Raw genomic sequence first — 20,757 nt, forward strand, 5'->3', positions numbered from 1 at the left:
ATGGTTTAAAACAAGTTTGATGAAATGATGATGTAAGTGGCATGATGAATGGTATTCTTTTTTGCCTTTAACCCACAGACTATTGGTGTGGAGCATCAACAAAAAATATTGGTCTTTCCCAGATGAAACATATATTAAAAACAAAAAGAAAGTAAAAGTCGACTATAGCACAATGTTTTCACTTTTCTTTAGTTCTTCCCAACGAGAGCCTCATTTAAGCCTTGGCCAAAGCTTTCTTAGTGGCGTATCTTCTTTGCTTTTTCAAAACCATAACTTGGAATCTTTCAAAATCACTTAATTGACTTCTTCTTTCCTTGGTGGCCAACTTCTTAGCCCAAGCTGATGAAGACCATTTGTTGTCAACTTCTGAAGCAGCCCATTTCTTTTGGACAGTGGCGGATCTGGCACCTCTTGGCAAGTTTGGCAAGACAATTGGGGTCAAGGTGACCTTGGCTAATGAGATAGCTTGTCTTGGTACTTTTGGACCATCAATTAAAGCCTAGAAAAATATATAGTTAGTATATGGTTCTTTATTATCATTGAAGAAGATCACAGTCGTCGATACACATATGAGTCCAGACGAACGCCTTAGGGAGTGTTTGTAGCCGACCCAGTATTGTAAAAGGATCTAAAACACAGTCCTGTTCAATGACCTCCGTTATGTCCCCTGTTATGTCTCTCTCTGGTAATCTGTGTCTTCCATTCATTTCATTTTAGAACATACTCTTTTTTGATCAATGATTTCGACAATGGTGGCTAAGTCTTTGTTTTCAACCAAGACAATACGTCCAACTTCAACGAATCTCCAGTTGGCAGCTTTAACAGTTGATGACATTTTTGATGTGGTTTAGGTTGTTAATAGGAATGGGTTGGAATGTAGAGTGAAAACTTTGTCTCTCTTTACTGTATAGATTGGAAAATTAATTTTTTGTTTCTGGTGAGAAGTTGGTAGCAGCAGTTGTACAAGATATTCACAAAGTGAGAGTAAAAGAAATTTGTATGTGAGTTGTTTGTGTGCACACCACTAAGCAAGGCACGTGCAAAAAGATTTTCTAGGTTACAGCCCTAAAACAATATTATTTTAAAATCAATAAACGCTAAACCAACTGTTAGATCTTTGAGAGAGATATTACACTTAAGTATACTGTTACCTTGGTACACCATTGGACCTACTAAACCATACATTCAATAAGCTGCATTGGTCTGTTATTCGTCTTCTCAAGAATAATCAGATTCGTGTATTATATTGAACGACGCTTCACTTTGCAAATTCAATTCTATGATGACCTATAATTTGCGTTCTAGAGTATTCACATCCGAAACACGCCTAGTTTCATTATGGAGTGAATACGTCATGCGACAATTTTATTAACTGAGAGTTGGATTTAGTAAAGTCTATTATGCTGTTGACCGTATTTGTAAGGACACATGACAATGAATGTAGAATACAATGATACATCTGACAAAGCACGAACTTTTCTTGAGCCATGAATCGACACAACACAATTATGCATTTAATGCCTTTACCTTTACTCTAAAACGCGATCCATCCTTTACTCTTTTGTATAATCTCATTGTTGACGATCTATTTTTGCAACATTGAACAAGGAAAAAACTTTAGTAGGTGGTGATGAAAGTCCGCGAAATTAGTCACTGGAAGAGTCAAAACACGTCACCACCATCGCTAAACTTCAATTGGCTGTATGATCTATAGCCAAAGACTACGAAACCTTGCTCGAATCATGTCGTCAACCTCAACTAGTGCTACATCAGCAGCAGCATTTCCAGCTAAAAAGCCATCTGTCCAACAACCAAAATGGTACGAACCAAGTGATAAGTCATCAACAAAACCCAAATTAAAGATTTACAACTCCTTAACTCGTACTAAGAACGATTTTCATCCAATTAAACCTGGCCATATTACGTGGTACAGCTGTGGGCCAACTGTGTACGATCACTCTCACATGGGACATGCTAGAAATTATGTGTCAACTGATATTTGCAGAAGAATCTTGCAAGATTACTTTGGCTATAATGTTTTGTTTATTCAAAATGTTACAGACATCGATGACAAGATTATTATAGCTGCTCGTCAACAGCACCTTTTTGAAGAGAAAATCGCTAGTCAATACAGGGATGTCAAGGAGGTTTTAGACTTGACTAGAACTTCTTTGAAGTATTACGTTAAAAAGAACTTACCTGAGTTCAAGGGGGACGTAGAGAAAGACTTTGTTACATGGTCTCAGTCAATTCCAAATTTTGAAGAAGTAAAGAAGGAGAAGCCCAAATTCCCTATGTATGTGAAAGCTGTGGTGAGAGCAATCAACGCCATTAATGATGAGAATATTTCCTACCATAGCTTTCTAGACGACGTCAAGGATGTTGCGGTTGTGTACTTGGACAAAGAATATGGTGCATCGGTCACAGAGCCTAGCATTTTCAAGAAACTTCCCTTATACTGGGAAAACAAGTTCAATGAGGATATGTCAAAGCTCAATGTTTTATCTCCATCGATTACTACGAGAGTTTCCGAATACGTTCCAGATATCATTGATTACGTCGACAAGATTATTTCCAATGGCTATGCTTACGCAACCGAAGACGGGTCCGTTTATTTCGACACTGTCAAATATGAACATTCAAAACACGATTACGCCAAATTGCAACCTTGGAACAAAGGCGATATGAGTTTGATCAATGATGGTGAGGGCTCTTTGAGTTTGGGTAACTCGAAACGTAGTCCTAGCGATTTTGCATTATGGAAAGCATCCAAACCTGGTGAACCAGCTTGGGACTCCAAATGGGGGAAAGGTAGGCCTGGCTGGCATATCGAGTGCTCAGTAATGGCATCTGATATCACTGGTTCTCAAATGGATATTCATAGTGGTGGTGTCGATTTATGCTTCCCTCATCATGATAATGAGTTGGCTCAATCAGAAGCATACTTTGACAACAATCAATGGGTCAATTATTTCATGCACAATGGTCACTTGCACATACAGGGCCAAAAGATGTCAAAGTCATTGAAAAATTTTATCACCATAAATGATGCATTGAAAGATTTCAGCTCGAGGCAATTGAGATTTGTTTTTGCATTATGTCCATGGAACAAACCTTTAGATTTCAAGGACAGCTTGATTAGCGAGGTTATGTCAATTGAGTCCACATTTAGCAAATTCTTCACAAATGTTCGTGCTTTAAACAATGAGTATAAGCATAAAGTGGAAAATGGAGAGTACATTTCGAAACGTATAGGCGAGAATGAAAAACAATTGTACGCTGAATTAAGCAAAGCTCAAGACGACGTTGATGCTGCCTTCAACGATAATTTGGCAAGTGGGGATGCCATTAAGTGTTTGGTGGAACTAGTGTCTAAGAGCAACAATTATATACAGTTAGCCACCACGAGCAAAAGCGAGCTTCGAATTGAAGCTTTATTGCTGGTTACATCATGGATCCTGAAAATACTCAACATTTTGGGTTTCCAATCGAGACCTGACAAACTTGGGTGGGTGGATGAGTCTTCTTCTGAGGGTGTTGGATCAACTGAGGAGGTCGCCATGCCATACGTAAAAGCATTGGCACAATTCAGAGACCAAGTGAGAAATTTAGCGATTAAGAAGGCCGATTTGAAGGAGTTTTTGACTGCATCGGACACAATTCGCGCTGATTTAATCAACCTTAATGTTTCCCTTGATGACAGACCCGACGGAAACGCGTTAGTCAAGTTCCTCAATGAATCGGAAAAGCAGCTGTTGCTCAACCAACAAGAGGCAAAGGTTAAGCAGCAAGCGGAAAAGGAAGCCAAAAGGAAGGAGCAAGAAGCATTGAAGGCAAAGAAGGAGGCAGAGAAGTTAGCCCAGCTGAAAATACCACCTAATGAAGTGTTCAAGAATGATCCCTTATATAAAGAGTTTGATGAGATGGGAATTCCAACAATTGATAGCAAAGGAGAAGAAATCAGTAAAAGCATGAAAAAGAAGTTGATGAAGCAATATCAGCAGCAAGAAAGGCTTCATAACGAGTATTTGAAGTCAATTGGTGAACCTTCTTGATGTAGCGTTAGATTATGATAAAAATAGTAACCTTAGTACATATGTCCTTACGCGTCTGAAATTGTTTGTTCCTCTTGTATTCACCAAATGTCGCGTTTCAAAAAAACACAACAAGTGAAAACAACACACACAACTAGATACCTGCCAATCATCACAAAGTTTTCATCATGGGGAAATTAGTAGGATTGGAATTAAACAATTTCAAGTCGTACCGTGGGAAGACCAATATAGGCTTTGGGTCATCAAATTTCGTGTCAATAATTGGTCCGAATGGTTCAGGAAAGTCTAATATGATGGATGCTATATCGTTTGTCTTGGGGTTGAACTCGTCGCAACTTAGATCAAGGCAGTTAAAAGATTTAATATACAGAGGAAGAAGAGATACACTTGGCGAAGACTTGAACGACAGCACTCTTGAATTTGAACAAGACCCCAGATCGGCCTATGTCATAGCTATTTATGAAAAAGATGATGGAGAAATAATGAGGTTGAAAAGATCAATCTTAGCAAGTGGTAGTACCGAGTATCAGATCAATGATCAGTCGGTTACAAGACTAAACTACGCAGCGGTTCTAAAGCAAGAAAACATTCTTGTCAAGGCAAGAAACTTTCTAGTATTTCAAGGTGATGTTGAACAAATCGCGTCACAAAATCCTAATGATTTGTCTGCCATGATTGAACATATCAGTGGATCCAACGAGTACTTCGAAGAGTATGAACGATTAAAAGAAGAAAAGGACCGGGCACGCGAAGTCACCAACGAGGTGTTTTCGAGAAAGAGGACCCTCAATTCAGAATCAAAGCAGTACAAGGAGCAAGCATCCGAGCAACGACAATTTGAAAAGAGCCTTATTTTGAGAAATGATCTCGTAAAGAAACTAAACTTATATCAGTTGTACCACAATGAAAACAAACATCACCAGTTGAAGAAAGAAATCAAATCAAAGAGCGACCATTTGAAGGAAATGAAGAGCGAAGTATCAAAGAAAGAAAATGCGTATAAAGCTTTGACATCAGAGTACTCTAAAGTTGCGCTTGAATTGAAAAGCTACTCCAAACAAATTGAGCAGGCGGGCCAAAAAGTCGAATCTACCAAGAGAGGATTGATCCCTATAGAATCAAGCAAGGCTTCGTTATCTTCAAAGATCAAGTCACTGGAGAATAAAGTTTCAGACTTGGAAGTAGACGTTGCTTCGCAAAAGACACAGATTAAAACCATTGAAAAACAACTCAATGACAGCAAAAAATTGTTTAAGGAATTTGAAGAACAAGTTAGAGCTTCCATAGCCGCTTCATCGAATTTGAACATACCAGAGGAGGGTCAACAAGAATATGAGAAACTAAGGGCCGAGTATCTTGCAGCAAGTGGATCAGAATTAGAGGAACAAATTTCAGTATTGATGCATGAAAAGGACTCTTTGGCAATTAAGGAGAAGAGTTTAGCTAACCAAAAGTCTAATGCCGAATCTAGGATGCAAGAGCTCCAATCAAGTATTAACTTGGAGTTGAAATCAAAGTTGAATGACTTGGAAAACGAAATTAATCAAGTATTGAACAAAAAGGAGGAAATGAACGCGGCCAGAAACGAGCTTATAAAACGAAAGGATTTATTCAATCAAGAAGAGCTCAAGCTCAATACCGAGTTAAAAGATGTATTGCTCAAATTGGAAGACTTGTCGTCGCAGCAACGCGAATCTAACAAGCAAAAGAATTTAAGGGAGAACATATCCACGCTCAAAAGGTTGCTTCCGGCTGGATCTATCAAAGGATTAGTTCACGAACTAGTTTGGCCAACTGAGCAAAAATACGAATTTGCTTTGCTGACAATTTTAGGACGAAACTCCGATGCGATTATAGTTGAAACAGCTGCAGTTGCATACAAGTGTATTGATCTCTTGAAGGAAAGAAGGGCAGGGGTTGCCACTTTTATCCCATTGGATTCAGTTGAGTTTGAACCAGTTAACTTGAGCTATTTGAGGTCAATACATGACTCTGCTGTGCCGGGAATGGATATTGTTGAGTACGAAGATAGGTCATTAGGACCGGCAGTTGAATACATTGTTGGAAACGCCTTAGTTGCCGATGATATCAATGTGGCTAGATCGTTGAGATGGAATTCGTCCAAGAAGTTTGAGAACAAGATTGTGACTTTGCAAGGGTCAGTGATTCACAAGTCAGGCCAAATGACTGGTGGTCAACAAGCACGCAAATCATCGGCGAATATCAGTTGGGACAAACAGGTGTGGATAAAGATGAATGAAAGAAAGGAGGTTTTGTTGTCTAGGGTTTTGAAATTGCAAGAGACTCGACCTAAAGAATTGGAGATCAATTTGTTGGCAGAGGAAATAAGTCTGTTGGACGATAGATTACCGGTTTTTAAAAATCAAAAAAGTTCATTAGAAAGGGCAATCAATGATAAAGGTAGTGAAATGGATTTCTTGAAAAAGCAGTGCGAAAACTTTGATGAGTCCTTGGCAAAGATGAGAAAAGATTTTGAAGCAATTGACAAAAAGATTGCAAAATTGCAAAAAGAAATTAAAAAGAAAAAGTCCATTATATACAAGAGTTTTTGCGAAAAGTGGAACATCAAGGATGGCATAGACAAGTATGAAGAATTACATGGTGCTGCATTGAGGACTAGAGCGAAGGAAAGAGCATTATTTTTGAAATCCATTTCAGTATTGCAAAGCAAATTAGATTTTGACACGGGACGATGTGAGGAGACTGAATCGAGAAAAAATACCGTTAAGAACCAGGTCGTGGATTTGAAAGAGGAATTGGAACATGTATTAGAAGAGAAGAAAAGATTACACGAAGAACTTGATAGTGCTCAAGCCGAATATGAAATTTTAAAGAAAGAGCAAAGTAAGATAGAGCAGCGGTTAGAGACAAAGTTGCGATCATCCAAAATAGTCGAGAACGATTTAGCTGAAAAATCGCAAGAGGCTACGAATCTTGCAAAAGAAATTATTGAACAAGAAGAAACATTGTTGAAGGTTGACTCTGTTAGAGTTAACATTATGAAAAATTGTAAGATTCAAAATATAATTTTGCCATTAGAGGCAGGTGATCTTGATAGTATCTCCATGGGTGAGGATTCTGACGAGGCGTTGGATGAAATATACAAGATTGAGGTTGATTATGAAATGCTTGACCAAAAATACAAAAATACATTCAGTCCTAAATTGGAAGCTGAACTTGAGGTGATGCTTCAAAACACTATTGAAAATTTGGAAAAGTTGGCACCTAATGTTAAAGCCATGGAGAGATTCAAGGAAGTGGAGAATAAGTTAAGGGGTTATGATAAGGATTACACGGTTGCACGCCAAAATGAAAGAAAAGCAGCTGACAAGTTTAGAGAAATTAGTGAAAAGAGATACGATAAATTTATGGAAGCATTTAATCATATATCAGGCTGCATTGATGCCACTTACAAGGAGTTAACCAAATCTCGTCTATCACCAATGGGTGGCTCAGCCTTTTTGATCCTCGAAGATGAGGATAGCCCTTACTTGTCAGGTGTGAAGTACCATGCAATGCCTCCTATGAAACGATTCCAGGATATGGAATTGTTGTCGGGAGGTGAAAAGACTATGGCTGCGTTGGCTCTATTATTTGCTGTCCATTCCTTCCAACCTGCACCATTTTTCGTGTTGGATGAAATAGATGCCGCTTTAGATAATAGCAATGTGGCAAAGATTGGAAATTACATCAAAAACCACGCGGGTCCAAACTTTCAGTTTATTGTTATTTCGTTGAAGAATAATTTGTATGAAAAATCCGATGCTTTAGTGGGTATATACCGTGAACAAAGAGAAAACAGCTCCAAAACGGTAACACTTGACTTGAGTGAGTATCCAGATGAGGATATACCATTGCAGAGTAATCAAGCCGTTGCAGTATAGGTAGTGGTGTGTAGTATAGGTAGCTGTGTGTAGTATATAAGCTGAATGAATAATGTGATTAATGTGATTGGTAGTGCTTCACAATATGTTGCAAAACGAGCATCGCTTCAAAAAATATGTCAAAACCTGAAGCTTTTTATCGCAGCATCTTATGTTTGCAAGAATACGACCAACATCTTTACTACTATGGACTATACATAGGTCATATTCGAGTAGCTCGGCTCCGAAGAAACAAGCAAAAGTTTCCTCGTTGCTTAAATACTTTAAGAAAACCAAGCGGAGGAAGGATTTGGCTGATCCAACTCATCCCAGTAACGTCACATTTCTCGAGATTCGCCAATTCCTCAAAGACTACTCCAACAAAACACACACTAACATCACCGATGCCGACATTCATAATCCATATGAAGTTGTGAAAGCTTTTTTACCTTTCCAACGGCGAGACCATATCGTACCGAGTGTGAAAATAAGGGGAACCATACACACTGGGGAGGGAATTGCGATTATACCCAAGTCAATGTACGCATCCGAGTATGCCGACTCCGAAAATGTGCTTGGCAAATACACAGTGTTGATAATTCCGAAAACGACAGTCGGCGACAAAGTCAAGATATTGCTCAAAATGCACCATGAATTCTATGCAGAAGCGGAATTGATTGAAGTATTGAACAAGGGTCTGCGAGAGAGCAAGAGGAATGACCGCATGATACTATGTAAACACTTTCAGGAATGTAATGGATGTCAGCTACAAATGCTATCTTACCCTGAGCAATTGTTGTTCAAACAAAATGTAATCAAAAGGGCGTATCTGTTATTCTACCCAAATTTGAAAATCGAACGCGAGTTGGGGATTGTCAATCCTTCACCACTTCAGTATTCATATAGAACGAAGCTTACGCCACACTTTGAAGTACGAGATGGAAAATGTACAAAGTTGGGGTTTCAACATGTAAATAACAGAGGGAAAATTGATGTTGAAAGTTGTCCCATTGCCACTGTTGAAATCAATGATAAACTACAACAAGCAAGAAGTAAGTACCTTCGGGGCCCACCAATGAAGCAACTTACATTGAGACAGAGTATGCGAGTTGACCACAATACTGGAGAGTTTTATGAGACAGCATTAGAAGGGCAGTCAAAAGTCACTACTGAAAAGATTGAGGATTTCATATATCAATTTGATTCCAATTGTTTTTTCCAAAATAACAACTCAGTATTGCCCTCGGTTTTGGATTATATACGTTACCATATGAAACAGTTGACATCTCCTGTCGAAAATGTGGTTGACACATATTGTGGTGTCGGTTTCTTTGGTATTGCCTTGTCCAACTTTCATGAGAAATTGAATGTATTTGGGATTGAAATCAGTGAGTCAAGTATCAAATATGCAAACCATAATATGAAGCTAAATGGGCTTTACCCGGAACGAACAAAGTTTATTTTAGGAGATGCCTCAAACATATTTGGTAACGAGGAATTCAAAAAAAGTGGCATTAAAGGCAGTGGAAGCGTGGTAATTGTTGATCCTTCAAGAAAGGGTTCAGATGAAATGTTTTTGAAACAACTTTTGGAATTTGAACCAGATATGATTGTTTATGTTAGTTGCAACGTATTCACGCAAGCTCGAGACTTGGCCGTTTTTGAAAAATTGCAAGGTGAGAACCAAAAGTATAGAGTTGAGGATGTTGTCGGCTTTGACTTTTTCCCGCAAACAAAACATGTTGAATCCGTTGCTATATTGAAAAGAAATTTATGTACATAGGGCTTTCAATATCCATCAGCTTCTTTTAGTAACTCGTCGATAACATCAAACATTGCATCTACTCCCCAATCTACTCTCACTCTTTGTTTCTCCTTGGTGATGAGATCACTAAATTTTACCTTTTCTTGCAAAAAGTATTGCAACCCCCTAAGTAACGTAATTTGATCTTTGGCTTTGATCACACGCTCCACGAGCAATTTATCATCAAAGAGATGATCATTGTTACTGGCCTTGTCAATTGCCATTCCTGCTCCAAGTTGATTCTTTCTTGATTTTTTCCCAATCTGATCCAAAAAGGTCATTAATAATACCTCGATGAACAAACCTGTGTCAGGTGACGATGTCAAAAAATTGACTGCCTTTAATGAATGCAATGGCAATGAGTCTTCCGCCATGAGAAATCCATAGAATCTTCCAAGATTCAAAATCTTTTTCAACTTTGTTTCTTCGTCACCGTCATTGATTCCTAAAACATTAGCCCCTTCTTCTTCACCGTCAATGTCGTTACCATCCAACTCCTTGATTAAGTCCCACAACATGAATTGAAACGTCTTTCGGAACGAATGCGAGTCACATAAGTTATTCGCCAACACAGCATAGTAAGGATTCCACGAAGGTTCAATGGTGGTGCAATGAATCAAAACTTTGGGGATTTCTCTCTCTTGTGCTCTTTTCAATGACAATTTGTCCAATTTTGTCCTCGCATCGACGAAATCAGTAGCTGACATAATAGATATAAACACAGCTCTTCGAATATCAGTATTCATTCTTTGCGCTTTCGCTAACTCCAACCAATTAGGCTCAGCCGCATCAAGTACGTCATTGATTTCGAGTTCATTGACGTCAGTGCTTGGTTTCTCTATGGCTTCATTTCCCTTCCATGCTGATCCAACCAACCACCATTTTCCTCTACTTTCAACATTTTGTATATCGTCCAATGACACTTGTATTGGATCTCCACCTTTGTTGTTGTTGATACCACTTAGGAACTTTTTAAGTCTGATTGATAATTGATGGTTCCCCTCATTTAACACCTTCATCTTGTTATTCTTCAACGTGGATATTGTATCAATCAAGAATTGGATTCTTGAAGTTTTGAGGTCTGGCAGTAACTTTGCATATTTTTCATTCAACAAGATAATAATGTCTTTCAACGAAGAAGGATCATCAGTACGCATCTGGTTTCCAGAACTTCTAATCAAGCGCAACAACAAGTCTGCATTGTTTTCATCAAGATTCATGATGAGTTCTCTCACAATGTCGTACAACACCTTGGAAGATAATAAGTGAAACAAATACACTGAAGACAACAATATTATCAAATTTGAAGCTTCAGTTTTCTTGCTACTCTCCCTGTTGTATTGTTGGAACCTTTCAACCAATGTTTGAATAAAGTGAGCACCAAATTCAACACCTTGTAGTCTATAAACTGCGGCAACGAGACATGCATGGAGATACACAAATGTGTCCAACAACCGACCTTGCTGAACAACACCATCTATTACGATATTGGTGAGTTGCTCATTCACCACTTGCCTTGGATGAGACATGTATACATTTTGAATATCATTGACAATAGAGGATATATTAGCTTCGGAGAGCTTATTCATGGGACCCTTTATTGCCTTACGCAAATTGGTAATCTCTTCAGAATTAGCATCTTGTGCCTCCAAAGCCATTTTACGACGTAATGCCGGTGGTATATACCTTTGTTCAAACGTGGATTCATCCGGTCGAGTCTCTTCGTCAGTACCGGGAGCAATATAAGGATTCTCCCTCACTCTCTCTTCTTCGTCGGTGTATCCATCCAGTTCATCATCTTCAAATTCGTCCTCCAGTTCTTCAGTACCCACTTCAGCTCCTTCTTCGCTGATAAAGTCCAACCCATCTAACAAATGGTTTAAATCATCATCGTCGGCATCAGGCAAATTATCGGTTTTCTTGATTCCCAATTTTTTGGCGTAATACTCGAGGTCATCCTCGTCATTTTCGAATTCTCTGGAGCTTGGCGGACGTGCATAATTAGTGCCCTCTTTGACTTTGTGTTGAGCATGGTCAGAGCTTTCATCATCATCCTCTGCTGAAACCTCTTCTGCACTATCTACACTGTCGGAAAAATCTAAATCCAACCCATCCAAAAGACCTCCTATCACATCATTATCGTCAGTTTTACTCAATTTTGAGTTTTTGCCATGCTTCAAGCCAAGCTTTTTTGCATAATATTCAATCTCTTCATCATCTTTTTGAGTGACGGTATCATCAATTGGCGTTACTCTGCTCTTTTTGCTTTTTCTAGCTTCGTTTGTTTCTTCATCAAATTCGTCATCCTCGAAACCTCCAAACTCCGAGCTATTATCTGACAAACAAGAGTCGTCTTCATCATATGAATCATCATTCAAGTCGTCCTCTTTGACAATCCTGATGCCTCCACTACTGTTTGCTGCACCATTTGATTTCTTCTCCTTCAATCGTCGTAAAGCCTCCATGGGATCCTTTTCGTTCTCGCTCTCATTTAACCCATCGTCACTCAGAAAATCGTCATCTTCGAGATCGTCTTCCTTCACAATTCGTACTTCACTTTCTTGCTTTGAGCCCTTGTTTTTCTTTTCTTTTAAAAGACGCAATGCTTCTAATGGATTAATACTATCTTTCTCATCCTCAAAATCCTCCAGGCCAGAAATATCAGACATCGAATCATCGTCCAAATCATCTGCCTTTATAACTCGTACCACTTTATTGTTTTTTGTTTCTTTGAGTTTCTTCAACTTTTCCATGACATCGTCCAGATGATTACTTGAACTTCTACTTCCATTGCGTTTCGAGGTGTGACCATTTTGCAGCTTGATATGTGAAGTTTTGGACGATGAAGCTGTTCCTTTCCCATTTGGTTTCTGTTTCTGTTTCTTCAAAGCTCGTTCCTGCTTTCTCTTCTCTTTTCGAGATAATACCTTATTTGACTTTCTCTTCTTGGAGCTGGAACTGCTTTGAGTACCATATCTGGCATCACTTGAATCATACTCACCTCTGGCTTGTTTATCGTTGATTTGGTCTAGTATTTGGTTCGGTAGTTTTATGGCGGACGATTCATCCCCACTCTTAAATTTTGCCATATCTTAAACTAGTAATAGGTACTAAATGTATAGTGGTGAAGATAATACTTCAAATGATCATCTCCCACAGATAGAAAAAAAAAAAGGGAACTATCAAACCTGGTAGCAGTACTAGGTTTTGCATTTGTCTGATTGTGATTTTTCCTCCAACAAAGTTATCCAACTTTGTCTTCATTCAAGAAAGACAATCCAGTTCTAGCTATGTTTAATTTAAAATTCGACTTGAGCAAGCTCAAGGTAAATGTTAAACTCGTTAGTGATTTGTTATTGCTAACTGGAGCTAGTTTATCTGTGTACTATTTGTTAAATGCCATAATAAATGAATATTTGGACAAGAGCATCAAGAATAAAGAATCCGACAAGAAGGGCAAAGGAATATTAAAAAAGATACAAAACAGCAATCCACATTTAAAGAATATTTCACTCAATCAGTATGAGAAAACGTTGTTGAGCTCACTCGTGACACCAGACGAAATCTCTGTTTCATTTGAAGATATTGGTGGGTTACAAGACACCATTGACGAGTTGAGAGAAGCAGTGATGTTACCTTTAACCGATCCTGAACTATTTGCAGTCCATCTGAATTTGATCAAGTCTCCTAAAGGTGTACTTTTTTATGGTCCGCCAGGATGTGGGAAGACTATGCTTGCCAAGGCAATTGCAAAGGAAAGTGGCGCATTCTTTTTATCGATTAGAATGTCAACTGTGATGGACAAATGGTATGGAGAGTCAAATAAAATAGTGGATGCAATCTTTTCATTAGCTAATAAGTTGCAACCATGTATTATTTTCATTGACGAGATAGATTCATTTTTAAGGGATAGGTCGTCGAGTGATCATGAAGTTAGTGCAATGTTGAAAGCCGAGTTTATGACCCTATGGGATGGTTTAAAATCCAATGGACAGATAATGGTCTTGGGAGCAACCAATAGGAAAACTGATATTGATGAAGCGTTTTTAAGGAGAATGCCAAAGACATTTGCTATAGGTAAGCCAGATGCCTCACAAAGACGATCTATTTTGGCAAAAATATTGAAAGACGCTAAAGTCGATGAGCAAGAGTTCAATTTGGAGCTGATAGTAGAGAGGACCAGAGGATATAGTGGGTCCGATTTAAGGGAGTTGTGCAGAGAGGCAGCTTTGTTACCAGTACGAGAATATATCAAAGAAAATTACAATTACAAAAGTGGCAAATTGAGTCGAGATGAGAATGATAATTTACCTGTCAGAGCGTTGAAAACGTCTGATTTTTATAGAATTATATCCACACCAGCAACGGGGACCATACCAAGTTTGGCACTTGACTAGACCAAGTATATATATATATATGTATATACATATAGTTTAATATTGGATTTGAGTTCAAGTTTTTCACCGATTTTGATAATTATGAGTTGTATAATTTGTGCGATATTCCTTGGTGAAATATTCAACTGAAAAAATTTTTTTATCGTCATCTTCACATATACTCATCTTTCTTTCTTTTGGAAAGTGACCCATTGAGTTAGCCTGGGGATCTCCATAGATATGTATTGATCAATATATATATACATATACATTCTCACTTTGGGATAATTTAACGTCGACACAGACTCTACTATTTCTCAACAGGCCTCTTCGAAGACCCTTGTATCATAGTGGTACACGGGTTCAAAGCGAGGCCAAAATTGAACTTCAAACTAATAACTACTCCTCATAGAGTATAGCATTTTAAGGAGTAGAGATTGACTAATATATATTATTAAAAGACAGTTTGAGACATTCTTCGTAAGTGAAGCTTTGTAAAATTGGGACTTTGTTTCATCCAATGTTTGCCTGTAAGTTTAGCCCTAGTGATGCCATCGACAGACCATGATGAGTTTTCTTGAACCTTCTCGCTGTTAATATTAACGTAATATAACCTTACATGTATGTGGCTGACCGACGAATTCAATGAGTCGATGTTTGCAACTAATAGAAATGGTAGCACAGGCAACCCCCTTTTTGGTCATTTGATTTTGTTGGAATTCAATCCTTGAGCAAGTTTGAAAATATTCAGCCACCAAGAATTATCAGAAGAAGAACCCAATTGAACTTGCTACCTTACACAATGCCTTCTATCGCTAGACTCGGGGCATTGAGAAATCTGGGAATCAGGCGGGTACCAAGGTTGTTGCAAGCACACAGATTCTACGCCACTGATATAGAGGATTTAAAAAAGCAATCAGATTCCACAGAAGCTGACAATTCGGTTTCAGCAACTGGTGTCATTGATAAAAGAAGTAATGAAGTATTGTTATACTATTCATTTGCCACGTCTCGAAATTTCATCAAATCGTATTTATCACGACTTGCATTGTTTGCCCCACGATATTCTGATGAACAAGTCAAGAAGAAAGTGGAGAACCTTTCATCCCCTTTACCTCAAGGGTCGACTTTGACGGAGGTAGTAGCATTGGCCAGGGATTCGGGGGCATTTGTGAAGTATCAATTCCCACAAGATGAAACAGCAAGACATTTTATTGATCGAATCAGAAATAATGTTGCCAAGAATGAAAAGGAAAACGAGAATGCCATTAGTCGAGTGTTTGACTACTTGACTGATAGGGCTCCAAAAGTTTATAGTGTCAAGGGTGTTCCTTGGATAGAGGATTTGAAACGGTTTCCAAGTCCCAAATTAGCAATCAAATTTGAAGGTGATCCCTTGACCGAGGAAGAATTGTATGTTTTGTTCAGAAGGTATGGATTGATTGATGATATTAAAGCTGATCCGGCCGAGTCATCAGTGTTGTTTCACCATATTCGAGCCGCGACTTGTGCCAAGCATTGTATCACAGGGATGCAGTTGAATAATGGTAAAACTACTATTCATATTCAATTTAGTCCTATAAAGAGGAAAAACTACTTGGTTGATTTTGTTTCAAACCATACCAAGATTTCAATCCCGATTATATTAGCTCTCTTGGCTGGGCTTGCAGTAATGGTTTTTGATCCAATCAGAGAATGGTTTATTGAATACAAGATAACTCATAGCAGACACACATTTGATCACTTTAAACAAAATAAACTTTTCCAATTACTTTACATCCCTTACAAGTCACTTGCCAATTTAGTGTCTAACAGCTATGATTACATAGACACGCAACTTCATGAAGTAGTTGGAACAAATGATGACGTTTCACTGGATACTCAATCCATAGATGAGATTAAAAAGGAAAGCAATATGTTTTGGAAGGAAAGACTTGAAAAGTCAAAACAATTGAAATTATGGATTTTAGAAAACTTGAATAGTTTTATCATTGTCAAGGGACCACAAGGTTCAGGTAAAGAGGAATTTGTTTTGGATCATACGTTGGGCTCAGATGATCGATTGAATAACAAGATCTTGGTGATTGAATGTGATAAATTGAGTAAAGCAAGATCAGAAAACAGCTTGATTGGAAGTACAGCTTCACAATTGGGATATTTCCCTGTCTTTACGTGGACGAACTCAATTTCACAATTTGTTGATTTGGCGGTTCAAGGGTTAACGGGACAAAAGTCAGGATTGAGTGAAAGCAAAGAGACCCAGATTAAGAACATGTTTTCGTTGGCTACTCAATCTATTAGACATATTTGTGAAACCGATTATCAAAAGTATGTTAAAAGTATTGAACGTAGGAACAAGAAGTTGAAGGATGATGAAAAGATTGAGATTCTAAGACAAGAGGATTTCCTATCACAGCACCCGGAATCAAAACCAATCATTGTGGTCAACAAATTTGCCAGGCGAGCTGATGTTCATCTGAATGATTTTATTTACCCGTTGATTGCCGAGTGGGCATCGGGATTGATCCAAAACAACGTTGCACATGTTATCTTTCTCACTGCCGATGTTGGCTCATTACAACATTTAAATGAAGCATTGCCTAATCAAGTGTTTAAAGATATCTCCTTGAGTGATGCATCAATGATGAGTTCAAAACAATACGTATGTGATGTTTTGAACGTCAAAGATAGTGTTGTATTGAGTGATTGTTTGGAACCACTAGGAGGAAGGATGTTGGATTTGCAAGCATTTATACGTCGAGTCAAATCAGGTGAAGATCCCGAAAGTGCAGTAACGGAAATGATTACTCAAGCTGCGGAATTAATCACTACATTCTTTTTGAGTAATCAAAGGATCGATAAAGGTGACAACAACTGGAATTCTGCTCAAGTTTGGCTCATTATGAAGCTTTTACTGAAGAAAGAATCTGTTACTTATAACGATTTGATCAAACTGCCCTTGTTCAAATCATCAAAAGAAACAATGGATACATTAACAACATTAGAGAAATTTGATTTGATTTCATTAAAGAGGGATAAGGGAGTATTGAATAAGATCACTACTGGTAGGCCATTATTCAAAGCGGCATTTGAAAATATAATTGGCGATTTGAGAATTTGGAAGTTGTATGAGACTGATTACTTAACCAATTTGATTAATTTGGAAGTGACCAAGATCCAAAAATTTGAATCTGAATTGAGTGGTATTTACAAAATCAACAATAAATTGGATGGTCGTATTGATTACTTATCGAAAAAGATTGAAGGCTCGAATAAGAAGATAGTTGATTATGAAAAGGAAATTGCTGATATTGCTGCATATCAAGGCGATGCTAAATCTCATTCCTTTTTGGGAATCTTTTAGGGAATAAAGTGGCTTGTCGAATAATTCTGTACATACTATTACTAAAAATGCTATCTTAGTAATTGGTTATTCATAATTTCGTAAACCATGCGTCGTCTAATCACCTTCATATCGTTTTGAGAATAATTAAACAGATGATCTTGAGCCAAATACCGAGCAGCAGTACAAGTAAATACCCCACAATCAGATCCATTCTTTTGTTGTGGTGCATCAATGTACGGAATTAACTTGTACTTGATGGCATTGTGTCCTAATCGTTGAGCTTCATTATCCATATACATTTGTAAATTTTCAACTGCTTCAGGATTACCCGATTGATTAAAATCCAACGAATCATAGTAAGTTATTGTTTTTTGCAAGTTATCTATTAATGCCAATGCCCAATGCGTATTGCTGATATTCACAGGAACGATAACTTTATCCTTGGTGAATAAATTAATTTTTTTCCGTTTGGCCCATCTTGCCACCCCACTATATCCTCTTGATGCTAGATTTGAATAGAAATGAGTTGTCCAAATAAAAATTTTCGGATTCTGTTTCATGATTAAATTGTGATAAAAATCAATTACATTATCATTTAGCCAATGTCCGTCTTTTAAAGTTTGTAAGTCAGCGTAAGTTATATCAATGCTGTATTCAGTAGTGCACACTGTTCGAGGATTGGATTGCCATGCTTGATTTACCTTCGCTAATTGAGAATCATCTAATGGTTTAATTTTAGCTTTAGCAGCTAGCCTTTTTGCTGTTATTAATTCTTGAGTTTTGAATTGAGCTTTCTTGTAGGTCTCAGAAATACGATCGATTTTAAAATTGGTAATCAAATCATCAATTATTGAATATGAAGTGATTGAAATTGGTTTAGGTGGAGTGTAAAAGTTCAAGATTGATTGTTGGTAATTGGTTTTGGGTTTGATATCAAAGAAGTGATCATGATTAGGAGTAACCGTAGACGTGGCTTGCTGTATAATTGATGGTTTCGGTTGATCATTGGCTCTTTTGGTTGGGGTGGAGTGTAATGGGGATGTAGTTGATAAGTTCATGCTAAAATTTTGGCCATTCTGTTGAGTGTTTCCTAGTCTATTAGGTCTCGAGTTCTTCAATGCCAGGTCTCGTAGTATCTGACCAGTAGTGTCATGTGATGTTGTGGTGCTATTTTCCACGTATTCTCGAAGGCTTTCCTCCAATATACTGTTTTGACAGGATTGTTCTCGACGATTGTAGATAAGATGATAGTCATTAGTGATGGGATACTTGTGTGGTACGGTTACCTCTTCTAATATTTCAATATCGGAGTCTTTACTAGCAACAGGTTCATCTGCAATCTCTTCTTGCTTGGGTGATTCGATATATGGAGGTTTTTTCAAGTAAGATAGTACAAATGATGTAATCTTCTGAAGCATCTTGCTAATGATAGACCAAAAGTGACCACCCAACGCATCGTCTATTTTTTTGCTCTTTTCAGGATTCACAAAATTGTATGATAGGTCATCTTGAATGTATATTCGTTCGTGATCAAGTATAGGATTATCAAACATTTGGCGTAAGAGAGGTTGCTTCCGACAATGATATGTGGTTGAACCAATTTTTTTTCTCTCTCACTCACAGGATGATGAGAAGGGACACAATTGCGCTTCAAAAGACAACCAATTGAATACAACAAAGCTAAAGAATTGATTCTCATGTGAGAAGTTGAGACTGTACTGAAATACAGACTACCACCGAGTTTGCTACTTGCTGTTTTTTGGACCAACTTTGTCAGTTTACTGAATAAGGTTCAACTGAAGAGTAACAATTTTTCAAGTTGGAAAATAGCACAAAATTCATTGCCTCCTTCCCCTTTTTGCAACAATTTGGTAAGAAGGGGAATAATGGTAAAAAAACTTTAGACCAAGTGATATAGGCTTCAGCTTCACTGCTTTGAAATTACCTGGATTCAACTCTCCTTTTCTGTTTCATGAACAGCTACAATGGTACCATTATCAACGTCAACTAGTCGACAGTTGTATATCACGAATGTGATAACTACTTTCTACAAGTATGTCCAATCCATCATGAGAGCCTGAGTAGCAAAGTCTTCGGGTTATTTCTGTAAAATTTGACGCATTAGCCTGTACATATAAATGTGAAAAAGGACTCTTCAAGGAGGATAGTTGTATTTCACTCACTCATTCCAAAGTTTTTATATGTACTATACCCAGTTCCTTGACGAATAAATGACGGTAAGCTACCATCATATTGATTCATCTGATACAGAAGTTTGTATTGAAAGTCGATTTAATTGAGAATTGTGCAAACTTGAAATAAGTATAACCCACGTGGGTTTAATTTATGGAGAACTATTTTTACACAAAACTAAAAAGTATGTCTACACACAAAACACACATTTAATCAATAATACACGACCATCAATTTTGGTGTGTTGCAAAAAAAGGCAACCAAAACACACCACACCCTCCATCTATCCTCTTCTACGAGGGATACGCTTTCAAATTTGTTGTTGGATGAGGATCTTGGTTTTACGTACATTTCTTTCGAAGGGTTTGTCAGATTCAACGATTTGTTTTGAAAAAAGAATACTACCGACATGCATTCCGAATGGAGTACAAAGATGGCAAACTTCGAATCACAAAAGTTGGTACCAGACCTATTAGATCGTCTTTAAACCTATAATGGCGTCCCACAATGCCACAGGTAAAAAGGTGTGCGATTCCACACATGAAGCTCTGTGGAGCAACGCAACCACTGAAACAAAGTTCAATGAGATAGAAGGGGTTAAGCTCCCTTCACAAAGGGCTTGATTCGGTCACTTTAGATGCAAGTTAAACCTCGTGTGGTTGAGAAGTTGGCTATTAATGATGTGTGTTTGTATAAAGTTGTACCATTCAGTAGATACACAAATCAAATGAAAAACAACTGTCCTACCTGTTTGTGTTCAGAAAAAACAATACCGACTGTTTATGTCCACTACTTTTACTCAGGCTTTTAATCAATAAATTGGCATATAATACAGAGAGATTACCAATATTAATTTAATGTTGCATTGTTTGAATACGAATATTTATTATAAATTGGTATCCGCCCACGTTGCTCGAGCCAAAAAAATTAAAAACTATCTTCATTTCCTTTCGATTAAAGTGAACGAAGAAAAGCAAGGGACATTGCTTTTGAGTCAACGGGGCATCACATTCGACTCAGCTCAACTACATTCTGTCATACAATACGATTGACGAGGTAGAAATAAAAGTATTCTACATTTACAAAGGGAGAAAGTTTT

General features: G+C 37.8%; 8 protein-coding genes across 8 annotated transcripts; 5 read left to right on the top strand and 3 right to left on the bottom strand. All coding sequences in view use genetic code 12, as the record gives it.

The window, feature by feature from the left end:
- Positions 1-214: 214 nt before the first annotated feature.
- RPL14 (60S ribosomal protein eL14) lies at positions 215-835 on the bottom strand (the record flags this gene model as incomplete). Its single annotated transcript, XM_036808037.1, has 2 exons — positions 215-499; positions 725-835. 2 exons carry the CDS (start codon positions 833-835, stop codon positions 215-217), a joined length of 396 nt encoding a protein of 131 aa, XP_036664813.1.
- Positions 836-1,742: 907 nt separating this feature from the next.
- CPAR2_801890 (cysteine--tRNA ligase) lies at positions 1,743-4,055 on the top strand (the record flags this gene model as incomplete). Its single annotated transcript, XM_036808038.1, has 1 exon — positions 1,743-4,055. The coding sequence occupies one exon, from the start codon at positions 1,743-1,745 to the stop codon at positions 4,053-4,055; it is 2,313 nt and encodes a 770-aa protein (XP_036664814.1).
- A 167-nt stretch (positions 4,056-4,222) lies between these two features.
- On the top strand, positions 4,223-7,960 carry SMC1 (cohesin subunit; the record flags this gene model as incomplete). Its single annotated transcript, XM_036808039.1, has 1 exon — positions 4,223-7,960. The coding sequence occupies one exon, from the start codon at positions 4,223-4,225 to the stop codon at positions 7,958-7,960; it is 3,738 nt and encodes a 1,245-aa protein (XP_036664815.1).
- Positions 7,961-8,477: 517 nt separating this feature from the next.
- CPAR2_801910 (uncharacterized protein) lies at positions 8,478-9,722 on the top strand (the record flags this gene model as incomplete). Its single annotated transcript, XM_036808040.1, has 1 exon — positions 8,478-9,722. The coding sequence occupies one exon, from the start codon at positions 8,478-8,480 to the stop codon at positions 9,720-9,722; it is 1,245 nt and encodes a 414-aa protein (XP_036664816.1).
- A 5-nt stretch (positions 9,723-9,727) lies between these two features.
- Positions 9,728-12,832, bottom strand: SGD1 (Sgd1p; the record flags this gene model as incomplete). The annotated part of the gene is made up of 1 exon (XM_036808041.1): positions 9,728-12,832. One exon carries the CDS (start codon positions 12,830-12,832, stop codon positions 9,728-9,730), a length of 3,105 nt encoding a protein of 1,034 aa, XP_036664817.1.
- Positions 12,833-13,033: 201 nt separating this feature from the next.
- On the top strand, positions 13,034-14,140 carry CPAR2_801930 (uncharacterized protein; the record flags this gene model as incomplete). Its single annotated transcript, XM_036808042.1, has 1 exon — positions 13,034-14,140. The coding sequence occupies one exon, from the start codon at positions 13,034-13,036 to the stop codon at positions 14,138-14,140; it is 1,107 nt and encodes a 368-aa protein (XP_036664818.1).
- A 781-nt stretch (positions 14,141-14,921) lies between these two features.
- CPAR2_801940 (uncharacterized protein) lies at positions 14,922-17,483 on the top strand (the record flags this gene model as incomplete). The annotated part of the gene is made up of 1 exon (XM_036808043.1): positions 14,922-17,483. The coding sequence occupies one exon, from the start codon at positions 14,922-14,924 to the stop codon at positions 17,481-17,483; it is 2,562 nt and encodes an 853-aa protein (XP_036664819.1).
- Positions 17,484-17,533: 50 nt separating this feature from the next.
- ULP2 (SUMO protease) lies at positions 17,534-19,018 on the bottom strand (the record flags this gene model as incomplete). Its single annotated transcript, XM_036808044.1, has 1 exon — positions 17,534-19,018. The coding sequence occupies one exon, from the start codon at positions 19,016-19,018 to the stop codon at positions 17,534-17,536; it is 1,485 nt and encodes a 494-aa protein (XP_036664820.1).
- Positions 19,019-20,757: the final 1,739 nt, after the last annotated feature.

Source organism: Candida parapsilosis, contig 005807 (assembly GCF_000182765.1).
Source record: "Candida parapsilosis strain CDC317 annotated contig 005807".
Taxonomy (NCBI): Eukaryota; Fungi; Ascomycota; class Pichiomycetes; order Serinales; family Debaryomycetaceae; genus Lodderomyces; species Lodderomyces parapsilosis.